At 31.2% G+C, this 14792-nt stretch overlaps 1 protein-coding gene across 23 annotated transcripts in view; it reads left to right on the top strand.

The window, feature by feature from the left end:
- Positions 1–340: 340 nt before the first annotated feature.
- LOC107996814 (inositol 1,4,5-trisphosphate receptor) overlaps positions 341–14792 on the top strand; it is a 39641-nt gene continuing 25189 nt past the window's right edge. For 22 of the 23 annotated variants that reach the window (XM_062071004.1, XM_062071002.1, XM_062070996.1 and 19 more), the window contains exons 1-2: positions 341–838; positions 10072–10312. In XM_062071004.1, the coding sequence (XP_061926988.1) occupies positions 10215–10312 (98 nt within the window). In that variant the 5' untranslated portion in view covers positions 341–838; positions 10072–10214. Of the gene's footprint in view, positions 839–1048; positions 1120–10071; positions 10313–14792 lie in introns of those variants that run through there. The other variant, XM_062070989.1, reaches the window with a different exon arrangement.

Genomic DNA, 14792 nt, shown 5'->3' with positions numbered 1-14792 from the left:
GTTATGTATCTAAAAATTCCTACAATATCGACGGATCTCTCTATTGAATACATTTTTTCATATTTTACAATTATTAATCAAAATTTTAGAGTTTAACAATTCTATTTCGAACAAATGATCAAAGACTATTAAATAATAACACTAATATATAGAGATTTATGAAAAATTATTCTCATATAAATTTTATTTAGATTGTTTACTTTATCATCTAACGATTCCATTATTGTAAAAAAATATTTATTAAATTTAAATTTTTATTAAAAAAAATATTCTGAGATAATAATAACAATATTATTTTTTATATCTTTGTAAAAATATTAAAGATTCAAAATACGCCGAAAATTTTACTCAACTGATCATTGGATAATATGCAGCCATATGTAAAATTGAGACGAGTCGCTTCCAGTATTCCAGTCGTGCCAGAACCACCGAGCGGTGTGAACGTTTGTGCCTCGTGCGTCGTCCTCTAATAATCGTGTATATACGCGCGTATCGGTGATTTTACGACCATATCAAGTCGCACATTTCCGATATAATACAACTTCGTGAATATTTTAACTAATTTCGTCTATGAATCAAACGTGATAGATGTTCAAAAATCTGTGCACAAGAGAATCACAATATCTGTGACACGTAAACGTGAACTAACGAGGCGATCACGAACGTTTTCGCCTTTTTCGTAAGGTGTGATCATCGTGAACGTATTTGAAATATTTTTGGCCATTCGAAGAAGTGTTCCGGCATTCTTAAAACCGGTGCGTTACCGCCTCGGGAACGATTTCGATCGACAACGTGAAGTGCACTGAAAGTATTGGAGCTGCTACGAAGCGGCGAGAACGTGAGTAAATACGTTTTTTTCTTTTCTCTACTAATGCCGATAGTACAAAGTACAAGTTTTCTCATATTTTCGTTTTTGTTCGTTTTTCCTGTTTTTCCTCCATAACCTCGAATGCCAACAAATATTTTTATACCTTTTTCTTGTTTTATACCTTTTATATTGTTTTTCTTCATAAAAAGTTTGATCGGTTTTTATACTTCGATAGGTTAGATTTCGATGGATCGTAAAAAAACGCGCTTTCGGTGACTATGCATTCGAAACATATAGATTCTAATAAATATGTAAGTAATAAAAGACTTATATTTTTCTTTTCATGCTCAAACAGTATATAGTTGCTAAATCGAGTGCGTGTTTCGATCGTTCATAATAAAAGGCACTCTATACTTTTATTAGGCATCAGCTGACAGTATTAGCACGGACTTTTTCAACAAGATCTGCTTGACGTTAGCTGTGAAGTTAATTTCCTTCGCATTCGAAGTCTCCCAATACTAATACTTCGATAAAGGCAACATGTTATTATTCCATGCGAGTAGTTTGCCTAATAGAACCATAAGATTTATATGATTCGTCGCATAAAAGATTCTATATAATTGATTCCAATCGACACGTTTTATTTATTCCTTCTTCCTCCAAATACGCGCTATGCTTTATCGTATTTCTCGTCTAGGAATGTGAAAACGATGGAAATGGAACATGGAATGAAATTAATTTGTTTCATATTAGAGGAACGCGCGAAATTGGTTTAGTGAAATATCTTCCGTTTTGAAGTGACAATACATAGTCACAGTCTGAGTTATTTTTTTCCATTCGTAATATATGTATTAATGATTATTATTACCATTTGTATACGTTATTTGCATTTACATCGTTTGTCATAAAAATGTCTACACAACTTCGCTTAAAAGTCAGTGACTTTTCAATTCGATTTTATCGTGCACCTTTTTCGTAAATTATAGATTAGATATGCATATTGTTACGTTAGTGAGCCAAAGTTTTTATTATTAGTTTTATTTCCATGCAAAACGGATATATCGCATTATGAATCATGTGCAGCATGGGTCGAAACGCACACTCGACAAATCTCGCAAAGGTTAATGACATCTCTCGCGGGTGATGAATCGTTAAAGCTTCCTCTTTTTCATCCACATCGATTCTGCTGACCTAGAATCGATATTGGAAAATATATAGATTCTGTTATATTACGTCGACAATAACAGAAGCCAACTGTTATCTCCATATCTTCAGTACATTCAAAAAGAGGACAGTGTGCTCTGATTATCCGCTATCCGTTTTCTGTTTGAATTTTTTAAAAGAATGAATTGAATTTTTTTTTCTTTGAAATTAATTCATTTTTTTTAACAATTGTATGGATTACTAAAAATATTGGAGATTTAAAATTTATTTCATTTCAATGAATTTTTAAAATATTTATGGAATTAATGGATTCTTTTATTGGATATTTTAAATGAGGAAATTATAAAATCTTTATAAATATATATATAAACGTATCTAAAGATCTAAAAGTAACAAAGCAGTATAAAACATAGAGTATAAAATATTGAAAATGTTATAAAATATTTAGTAAAAGATAATACTTTCTTGAATATGTGCACAATAGTATTTTTATAATTATGAATAAAGTCTAAAGGATTACGATATCCAAAAATGATTTTAAAAGCTAAATAATTATACAAATCATAAATACTTCATATCCTTTTTAACATATGAAAAGTAAATTATTTTTGATGCGCACAGTGAAATCAAGAGCCTTACCAAGGTTTAATGAAACGTTCTATTTTTTACTCTGTAGGGTGATAGCCTCTTTTAAGTCGAGTTCAACGACTTGTCAGGCAAGGTCATGTATGATTATAAACATTCAACAAACTTCGGAAATATTGTTTTTTTGCAATGGATTTAAAATTTTTGAATTACAGTTAAAGTTATTAAATTCAAATTCAACGGAATTATCCGTCTTATTTTATATTTGCAGCAATAACTTGAAACAAAAAAAATCCGATCTATATAGCATATGCTTCGAATGTAATTTGAAATATCTCAAAGGATTCGAATTCTTTCAAATTGTACAAATTCCTTATATGTATCGAATTCGCTGCTTGGTGTATTATGTGGTCCATTTACGCCGATTCGATATTATCAATTTTCTTTTAACTTTCAAATATTCCGTTCCATTTTCAATTCTATTTTCATTACTTTGTTACGTTTTTCCGGTATAACTTTGTCTTTGAACTTCTTCCAGAGATCCGTCGTTAATCAAAAATAACTCGTTCAAGAACTCGTCAATGACCTTGAAACATCCTTGACGTCAACCAAATTTCTCTTTAAATTCAAATACTTTCTCTTTCCCTTTCTAACGTTCAATTTTTTTACTTGTTTTTTAAAAAAAAAGTCTCTTATATTTCTTATCTAACTCGCACGCTCAAAAAAAAATATTGTAAATATTTATATCAAAGTGGATATCGATATAAGTGTCGTGTTAAATCGATCGTTCGCGAAGCGTAAAATATCGTTATCGAGAAAAAAAAGGGAAGAGAAAGAAAAAAAAGGAAAAAAAAAAATAAATAAATAAAAGAAAAATAGACGACGCGTGTCCCCTGTAAAAAAACCTTGAAAAAAATGAAACTTGGCACCACGCGGTAACGTGATACACGACTATGAGATTTCACAATATTATGAAAATTATATTCCCGTGAAACGAAATATCCTTTTATTGTTGTGAAGCCAGGGCAAATTGAAAAGCGCGCTCGTGTGCGCGCGTCGCGTCGTTCTGTCTGTTACTTGAAAAGGAGAGGCCAAGGTGCACCGGCTTGAAATCCGTTTAATTATTGCATTATTTAACACAGTGGCGCAAAATTCACTGTGAAATTTTGATTCTTGTATGTGATTATTATAGAAATAAGCCTTTATTAATTCAACATTCTTGATTAAATTCATTATTTTATGATTCGATTTGATAATGTTAGAGAGACATATATAGGATGATTCATAAGCAATACCATGATTCATAAAATCAGTAAATGTTGATTCTAATTTTTATAATCGATATAATTTTATATGATCTAATTTATATTGTTTTTTGTAACGAATGGTTAGCTTTTAATTATATTATGTTTAAAAATTTTTTTTAACAATTAATTTTATATATACATTTTTTAAATCTTTTTTTTTATAATCTTTTTGATCGCTTTTAATTTGTACAATAGATATTGAATTTAAAATATTGAAAGGTAAAGAAAAGATAAAAAGAGTAGACTTTTGAGATTGTTCGATTCTTTTACGGGAAAAGAGAAAGAAAAAATTATCGAGAAGCAATAGAGAGGAAAAAAACGCGCAGATGTTTCCTTTTATTTTCTCATCGGATGTCCCAGTGATCGAACAATAATCGTCAATTGACCGGCAATACGATCTAATGAAACCGTAGTCGTGCACCGACGAGGTCTGTTGAAATCCAAAGTTCGTTTGTAATTTACATATTTAACTATATGTTATTTTTAATAAAATTAATACTTAGTAAATTACACTATTTTTTCATTAATTTTAAAGAAAAATTTGGATAATGATACTTGTATTGTTAATATTAAAAAAAAAAAAAATATAAGTGTAGATATAAAATTCAAACCGGTGATATTAAATTTCTTTCTTTTTTTTTTTTTTTAAATATGTGCTTATACAGAAATATATAATACGGACAGGAAAAGAAATTACACGCTTCAATGAAAAAATTTGTAATTAATGTCATCGTTGAGGATGTATTCGATCGTGCGCTCCTCCTACGAATCAATTTAAATTAAAACAATTTAAAAAATTTAATGAAACGTGATGTAAATTCAATGTCACTAGAATGTACGGAAAAAAAGAAAAGAAGAAAAAAGGAAAAATAAAAGTGAAATGTATCACGAATATCGCAATAAAAGCTTCATTTGTGTGTTACGTGAAATTCTATCAATCCGATTCGATTACTCACGGATCATCCACGATTATTGTTGAACCGAGGATCGTGGTGAATTAAGAATATCTATTTTATAGCATTAAACGAAACATGTTATAATTATTTCATGTATAGCTAATAATATTCATCGATTTCGTGTCTTCTTTTTTCACACATCATGTCCCCATTGTTCCGCAAACAATTTGTCAATCGGCTATTTTCATATGGAATAAAATTTTCTCGAAATTGTATATATATATACATATATAAAGGAAAAGAAAAATAAAATATTCCTTTTATATATCGTTTCATTCACGAGAGAAATTTCTTATTATTCGAGTTTCACGAGGATCAAATTTAAACAAATAATGTTCCTTTTAATGACTACTTTGTTATTTGATTCTGGTTATTTTCATTCTTCTTCTTCTTCTTTTTTTCTTTTCTAAGCCGATTATTTATTTTCGCGTTCTATTTGAATGGAAATCTTGTAGAGGTATAGAAGCACGATTTTAATTTCTGATCGCGGTTATTGTATATTCTTGGCTTAGTTCTTTCACGTGCGTTTAATGCTATACTTGCGTAAGTTTAATAAGTGTAGTATGAAAGTATTCTTTAAAAATTAATGGTGAGCAGGCAGTTTCACGATATTATATCCGCTTTGAATTATTTGATTTTATAACTAATTTCATGTTGTTTGCATGCAATCCGAAAATTGTCAAGTTACAAGTACAATTAAAACAATGGGAACAGTATTATTTAATTTTTTTGAGTTACGAAAAATTATATTTTATTTTATAATTCTACTTAAATAAAATAATCGGATCATTGTTTTTATTGTTTCATTATCATTTCTGTTTCAATCGTTTTATTATCAAACATTTTACGCTGTTTACGCAATAGAATTCTCCTTTTCTTTCTTTTTATTCAATTCTTTATTCAACTCATACATAACGTGATTATTAAAATTTTATTAACATATCATCCAAAATTTACCATCACTGACGTAATTTGCAATTTATAAAATATTTATCAATAATATTCGTTAATTATGCAAGAGAAATCGGATAATATAAGAGAAGCCTGAAGTGATGAAAACTGAATTGGTTTTATAGAAATATTTATATACTCGAATGTGCTCGTACAATAAATTAACGCAACTCGGTTCAGTCTGTTGAATTTTCATTAATCTAAACGACCTGAGGTATACTTTTAATTAAATTTATAACCGTGTCTTCATAATGTTCCGTCCTTATACCGTTAATTTACTGTTTATATTATTCATTTATTTACTTATCGTAGTGTATTAATTCAAAATTTAATGTCATATAATATTTTTGATCATTCTTTGACATCTGATTGACAAGCGTTTAAACGTAAATTCGTCGAGATAAAAATTAAAAGTATCTTCAATGATTCATCATATGCCCATACCGGTCTCGTGGGTTTTTCTATGAATGAACACCAGGAATAGAATATTGCAGATGTGAATGAGGTAACACATTTGACTGTGTACAAGGAAGCTCGACGCCGGATTGTAGATACTTTGATAGGGAAAGTAGCACGCAAGTAGCATAGGAATAGACGAATATAATGTACCATCACAGAATAGTTTAAATTGGAGTCGACCAGATTCGCTGATCGTGTTCGAGGAAACTTTAATACGCTCTCCAAAGCAATTGAGAGACAAATTAGACGAGTGGATCCTGTTTTGAGAGACAAAAGAATATAGAATGAGCGAAATTAAAGCGATCCTTTCAACTATTTTTTAATTATTAATTACAATTTTTACAGGTTTAGTTTAATTTTTTAAATAGAAATTTTCTAACTACAGGCTTAGTTTCAAACTTTCAACTTGAATTCGGATTATGTTCAAAGTTAAACTTTTATTTCAAAGACGAAACTTTTTAACTTTCACGAGTTTTTCAGTTTCAAACTTTTCAACTCAAATTATCAAAAACTAAATGTTATTAAAATTAGAAACTTTTTACAATTTTTAAATTATATATTCTATATATTTCAGAGATCTATTTTTGAAATTTATAATTCAATTTGGAAAATTTCAAGTTATCGATCTTTAATTTTTCTTTTTGAAATTCAAATTAATTGATCTTCTCGAACTTCAAGAATACCAATTGATTATGTTATAATTAAACAATTTTTTTTTATTACGAAATTCCATTTCTTGTTCCACAATCCGCATTCCAAAAGAAAAATCAAAAACCATCTGCAGTATTCGTTCGATGAAAACAGAGTTGTAACAGCACTGCTCAAATCAAATCATAATACCTTCTGATGCCTATCTCCGTACGGCAAAGTAGTCACGCCAGCGCCTCGAACGATTTAATTGCTCGACAATGCGGCTACAAATTGACGGATGATGTTGCCCTACGATAGAAACCTACTAGCTTAATAAACGTTTAAATGGTCGTCTTTTAAATTCGTCCGATTCACATGTTTTTTTTATTTATCGAATATAATATTATCTACATATTTCGCGCAAAATAAATTCTATTAAATGGTAGAAAAAAAAATGGCAATGGAAAAAAAAACTGTGGTAAGGTTTCTTAAGAAGCTTAATAATTAATGCGTTATAAGAGGGATAAGAATCGGTAGTGCACGCTGAATCATGGCAAATGCTGCTAGTCAGATTAAGATACAGTAAAGATAAAATTCAGAAATTTATTTATCTATGAAGCAATTAAGTAATAAGTGTTCATAAAGCATATTTACTTAAGATTTACTTTATTTCATTCTACTTTCGTTCTCCGCTTACCAATAAACTCGAGTTTAGCGTTTAAATTTAATGATTTTGCATCGTGTAATTTTATTACGACACAGACGTTAAATACGTTTAAACGAGAACTGAACGTTGTATCCTTTTTTTTATTCTTCTTTTTTTTTTCTTCTTTATTTTTGGATAATAAATTTTTTTTACCGACAGTGGTAATTTAATAAATGCTTTTTGATTTACAGGCAATATTTTACTACAATATTTTAATGATACTTTTCTGCTTTGTTATTTTTATATAGGATTACACGATAAATTCCCAAAATTTTTGAACGGTGAATATTATTATTACCACACGCGGATGCAAATTGATAAATTATTTTATATGTTATTGTTTTTTTTGCACGAAGAATTTCTTTCCTGTTTATTTTTTTTTTCATATTAAACGATAATCAAATAAAATTAAAGAAAAAAACTACAAAGCGAAAATTATAAAGAATCGATTATATCTTGAATGATATTTCTTTTTTGATAAACCTGTTAAAAATACTGTTAAAACTGTTAAAAATACATTCAGTTATTTTATTTTATTTTACAATTTTTTTTTAGTCTTATCGCTATAAACTGAACATTCAATATTCGCGTTAAAAACGGCCTATTCCATCCTCGGTATTCAATCGATTGTCTATAAACAGAGAGATTTAATATTCTCTGGGTTAAAAGAGATTCAAACGATCGATCGATTCGTTGCGGAGGAATTCGATTGTCGTTCAATCGAGGACTGGGATCGAGCAAAGTTTCGTTTCAAGCAATAAGTCTGTTAAGAATCAATTGACGGGGCAAGAAACGTTTCATTGTTCTTTTAAATTCGTTGGAGGATCGATCGAAGAAGATTCCCAGAGGCGAAACGATCCCTAATCAAGTTATCTTGGCGCAAAGAAAGAATGGCGTGACTATCTCTGAAAATAAATTGACCTTCAACCTTAGGCTTGGATGTAAACAGCGAGATGTGGGCTCACTTTTGCAGAAGAAATCGATGATAATGTTCTTATATTGGAAAATATGGCGTTTGCACAGCTCGCGCCACGATTTAACGAGGTGCACATGTGGATTGAACGATCGTCGAAAGTTCGATGTTTGTAGAAATGTTTGCCAACATGACGCGAGAAAAAGATTCTCGAATAAGCTTCTAACCAATCAGGAATTTTATTAATTTCTATCGTGCGAGAGACAATCGTCGACCAATTTGAATTATTTCTTAATTCGAGAATATAATTTCCAATTTAAATTTAATTTTCGTGGAAAATGTATAACACGAAAATAAATTAAAGCTCGATTAAATCATTATGACAAATTATTTCACTTTAAAAATTAAAATTAATCTCAAACTTTTAAATTTTATTTATTTTAAAAATTCGTTATAATATTTATCCTTCTGAATCGAATCAATTTTAATGGAATTTTTACTTTCAACGACATTCGTTGTAATTCGATAATCTAATCCTGCCTAATTGTTAGGACCTTCAATTTTTCATCCCTCGAAGAGCACGGATCCTTCCCTCCGCGGATAGGAAATACAGGACGAGCCAATTTCCTTCGTATCATTTTCGCGGTGGATTCAGTTGGACAGGAGAAAGATAGCAATTTCCATCGTGAAATCGAGTTTAAGCTGACCTATTTTATAAGGATCGCGTAACACGTTGAAAACCATCGGAAGTTTCCTCGCTGGGGATGTGCAAAAGTCTCAGTTGAAATTGCTTCTGTTGTAATAATAACTGGAAATATACAAATTGCAGAATTAAACGTGGCGCGTTTAATTTATTCACTCGATTGGGAAACGCGATTTGTCCAGTTTATCCGGATATTATTTGTCCGGATATTATTCCGGTTTCCATCTTGTTTATAAATCGTTTCACGATGATCAATTTGGCCCGATGATCTCGTAAACGAGCGAATAGAATCCTTTTTTTCTCGTGCGCTACTCGTTATAAAAATATTAGATTTATCTTCAGATTATGAATCACACAACTATTCTGAATCGAAATATTGGGTTTCATATAAATGAATTTATATTAATGATTACTTCGCTGTTATTTTAAAAACAAATCTGTTGTTTGTTCCCGTAATTTATCGTTAATTGAATAATGGAGATTAATACTTAATATTTTAACGATGATTAAATTTATATTAAATGATACACGAATTTTCCTAACAAAACAATCTGCATGTCAATCTACGTATATCTATATTCTTCCTATATAAAAGTATAAAAACGATATTAAAAAAAGACCCTAAATCGAGTTTCCATTTCCAAAAGCATTCTCCAATTCCTTGAAACTATACGCCCCTAAAAAGGATCCAAAACCGAACGTAATAAACACACGTTTATTATCTTCAATTATGAATGCTAGCCAATAGACACGTGTTGACACATGCCCTATTCTAATCGTTTTTCGAACACTTGGCACGGTTGTTGAATAAAGAAACACCCTCGTGAAGTGCATCCACCATGCTCCGTTTCTAATCCGCGAGAAGTAACGATCGTTTCTATCCCCGCAGGTGTAGCCATGAATAATTCACTCGGCTGAGAGGTTGAATTTCTCCGACTTTGAGATACTCGAGAAGAAGAAAGAAAGAAAGGAGAGAGGGAGAGAGAGAAAGAGAGAGAGAGGAGAGACTGGAAGACAACAGAGAATCACAAGATGGGTGAGATCCTCGGCTCGGCCAGCTTCCTCCATCTAGGCGACATCGTCAGCCTATACGCTGAGGGCAGCGTCTCTGGATTTCTTTCCACCCTCGGGTAAGTTGAATATTCATTAAATCGTTACGTGTAATTAGCATAGCGTTGCGACACGATACTTCGTTATTGCGCGAGAAAGAATACGCCACCCCCTTCTTCAGAGAACAACTCTTTTTTTATTGGTGGCGAATGTTTTCAAGAAAAGAGATCTCAAAAAGAGATACGTTAATAATCAATATTCTGAAGGGAGAATTGTTTGTTTGCCTCGTCGAATTCATCGTATCATACTGAACTTAAGATAAAGAATGAAGAGGAAATTAGCGTCGTGTACATAGAAACGTACTAGAATATAAGTTAATAATTATATTATTGTAATAAATAATTATATTTTAATATTTGAAAATATTTGAAATTTATTCCAATGATTAATTTATATTTACATTTTGATGTAATGATTTTTTATCCACAATGAGATAAGTAAAAAATCAGCCATTTTATTAGATTCTTAATCTATTTAGTAAAGATAAGTATCTTTATAAATAGATATTTTATGGATGTTCTTCATGTCTCAATTATGTTATTTCGTTTATTTCTAAGAGTATTATTTAAAAATTATGTACGATATTTTTTCCAATATTTCATCTTCAGTATGTTGATCAATGGATTTCACGATTTTAGGATGAATTAGAAAGGATTTAATCAATTCGATCTGAATTAAAATGTAGATTAATATATACTATTAGACGATTTTTATTGTTTAATCCTAATCATTTTATAAATCGTTTAAAAATAAACTTAATTTCTTGACGATTGTCCTTCGCATTTTCAATTGAATTCAGTTAAAAATAAATTTAACATGCATAGAAGAATAATAGAGGTAGAAAATAGGTCAAAATATAGGATTCTCTTAGAGGATATAGAATTAGGGAAATCTTAGAAAGTTGAGGTGTATGAATACTTGAACAAGAATACATGAAAGGAAAGGAAAATTCTTTTGTCTTGAATCAGTCAATATCGTTTTAAATAATATATATATATATATAGCGATTATTAATCGACTAACACTTTCTACCGACAACTATAATATTTAAAATCGATATAAATTAATATAAACGTGCCATTATTTCACTATTCAAATAATGAAATTCAATATTCAAAATTACGTTAAATTTTTAGAAAAAATATATATTAAGAATTATATATTAACAAAACAAGAAAGATTTTATATATTTTTCATCTCGACCAATGTATTTATATTCAGATAAAACGTACACTAAATATTATGCCAATATTTTTGATAAGAGTCAGATCGACTGTGGCCATTACGCAATCAAATATTTTATATCCGCTCAAATTTAAGATTAAATTTCTTCGCGATCCAAATCATCGAAAATATTATATATTTCTTCCATCTCCTTCAGAAATTACGAATCATGCCGGGGATTCGCATTGCCCATCTCGACCGTTTATCTCGGTGTTTTCATTTTACCCTCGATAATCCATTTTCTTATCCGCCTGCGACATTCCACCCTCGCGGTGGAAGGTAAAAGGAAGAGAGGAACACAGGTTATTTCAATAATCTTAACGCTCGACACTATTCCACGCGATTAGTTTCCGGGACGATTAGATATTCCAGGGCAAACATCGCTATCTCTCTCTCTCTCTCTCTTTCTTTCTCTCCTTTGAGATCTTTCGGCGCCTTGTGCTTCTACAGAATTTATTACTCTTATAACATTGGAATATATTACTTTTGAATTTAGATTCGTTTCTCGATAAATAACGCGTGGTGAAATCGAATCGGAAAGCTTGAGGGCTTGTTCAAAATTATGACTTTGCCTGTATATATCTGTAAGATTTCTGGATATTCCGAGCAAATTGCGAAGTTTTGCTAGAGACGAACGTACAATATATACGTGTATACATTATTCCTAAATATAAACTGTTATTAGTTTCATTACGTAGACACGTGCAGGTAGTTGTATGTAAATTCAGAGAAGCTTTTTGATACATACATACATTATAAATATTAAGAAGTAACAAATTGTTCATCATGTACAACAAATTATGTATATATAACTAGAGTGCTAACGGTGTACACGATACGATGTTACACAAGAAGGCAAACATTTATTCGCCATATTCCCGTCTTCATAAAAATGAATATTGATGCGACACGGTTATAACTTGTGGAAAGAAAAAGCAAGTTTTTGAGATGAAAGTAAGAGGAGTGGATGTCCACGCGTGGACTCTCTGTAGAAGAAAATTAGAAAAACTTTAAAGAAGGAAAAATTATCGGTTTGATATTCCTCTATCGATGGTATATCGAGGTTTAAATTAATTTGAGGAAAAATATATCGGAAAATCACGTTCATCGATTTCACGAACAGGTCCTGTAACGAATCTTTTTTCCGTGTCGCCTTGCTAATCGGAGCAATGATTATGCGCAATTCTCTCTCGACGAAGACCGGTTTCGATATAAAAAAAGGACAGGTATTTGCGTGCATAATTCCTCGCTCCAGTAATACCGAATCGAAAGGACATTATGGATTTATATGAACGACAACGATCCTCTAAATTACACGTATTATATCATCGTTTATGTAATTAAGAGATGATGTAATATATATAGAATGTAATATCACGAAACGAAATTTTCGTATGAAAAATAAGAATTTGGATTATTCAGAGCGATTTATTAGTTTCAAATTAATCGAATTTCAGAGTATTTTTCGTGATACACGTTTCATTTTTCCATTCGCAATATTTTACTGTTTCGAATTTTTATCAGTCGGTTTGTCAACGTTGCGCCCGAAAAAATAGAGAATCATTATTCCAAAATTAATCTTGTTCCGTCGAACGCCGATCAAAAAGAGACTCTTCTCTCCAGTTCGATCATCGATTTCCATTGGCAAATGTCAAAATTCAGCACATTCTCGATTCTCGAGTTGTGGTTTCGATCCCTCTACCACCTTTCGACAACTCTTTCGCCAAAGTTATTTAATCGGCTCACAAATAAATCTGCAGAGCAGCTGCCACTCGTCGAATAAATTTCTCCCCCTCGAATGAGGGTACACGTGCTATTCTTTACCCGCGTGTATTATCCGCGCGCTGATGCTCTTCGTGCCGGCACAAAGATAGGGCCGAGTCGATACGGGCAGGTAATAAGCCGATCTCTTTGTGATCGAGCCTGATCTGGTATCCGTGCTGCGCGGACTTTTCAAAGGGTATCCTCCGCCTGGTCACGTTAATGTGCATCTTTAAACCATTATCGGGGAAACGCAGCATGGAGCAAAATAGTTTACAGATAAACAGGAATGGGATTTTTCCTTAAAGAAAAGAGATTTTTTTTTTCTTCCTTTCTCTCGTCTAAATGGAGATTTTTCTTATACGCTGTATGAATAATATAAATTTTTTTTTTTATTATATTTAGATGTAATTATACTTATAATTTTTTAATTATTGGATAGACTTTTGTGGGAAAAGGAGTAATGTCTGATCCTTGTGATTGATTGATTTCTGTTTCGAGGGAATATTTTAAATGAAGCACCATCAATTTTTATCAATTTTAATCTTTTTTTTTTTTTTTTAAAGATTCGGTGGGAAGGATTATTTTTATATAAACGTATAAATAAACTAGTTAGCATCCGCTTAAATGAATTTCTGTCCTTTATATTACCACACGAAGTTTTCGTAATTATATTGAAGTCACAAAAAAAAAAAAAAAAGGGAAGAATCAATATTGTTCTTTCACTGTTTGTTTCTATTCTAAATAGAGACTTTTCTGAAGAGAAGGAGAGCTCTACAAAATTTTTGTTATACTTTCCCGAGGGAATCGAGGTGAAATCGCATGCACGAGGAAAATGGCGTAAAAAAAACTCGCTTGGTTGGTAAGCGGAAAAAAAAAACTCATATACGAGTGTTTTGATGGTGCTTTGAGAAATTGCGTCACGTCCATCGAAACTGTCGCACTTAGTCATGTTTTTAAACGAATTCTGGATAAATTCAAACGTTAAATTTTCTTACAATATTTTCTTACGCTTGAAAAAGGAGATAGATTAAAATACAATATTCTCAAAAAAGAAATTCTAAAATTACAATAAAAATTATAATAATCTTATCGTTTCGAAATTTATTTTCCATCGGTGTGTCGAAAAGGATTAATGTTATATTCAAGATCGACACCAAAAATTGTTTCGTACATCGGTTACAGTACGGGGGTGATTGAACGAGAATATTTTTTTGTGAAAACCAGAAAAAATCGTTCGATATCGGAGAATTCGGTTCACAAGTGATTTTGACACGATCCGTTCGAAGAGCGGTTAATCGCCAAGTCCCATTTAGATTTCTCCGCCACTCGAAAAACAGGTCAGGCACACTTTGCCCACTCCAGTGGCATTCACCGGCATGAATGGCCACTTAAATAAGATCCTGATGATCGAATCCAGGGAATCTGGTTTTGCGGAACAAGATCGCAACCAAGCTTCCGTACTTCGTTATTATCTCTCTTTTGTAGCGTTAGCCGAAGATAAACCGCTCCGAG

The sequence above is a fragment of the Apis cerana genome, linkage group LG2 (assembly GCF_029169275.1).
Source record: "Apis cerana isolate GH-2021 linkage group LG2, AcerK_1.0, whole genome shotgun sequence".
Taxonomy (NCBI): Eukaryota; Metazoa; Arthropoda; class Insecta; order Hymenoptera; family Apidae; genus Apis; species Apis cerana.
This window is presented reverse-complemented; position numbering and strand designations above follow the sequence as displayed.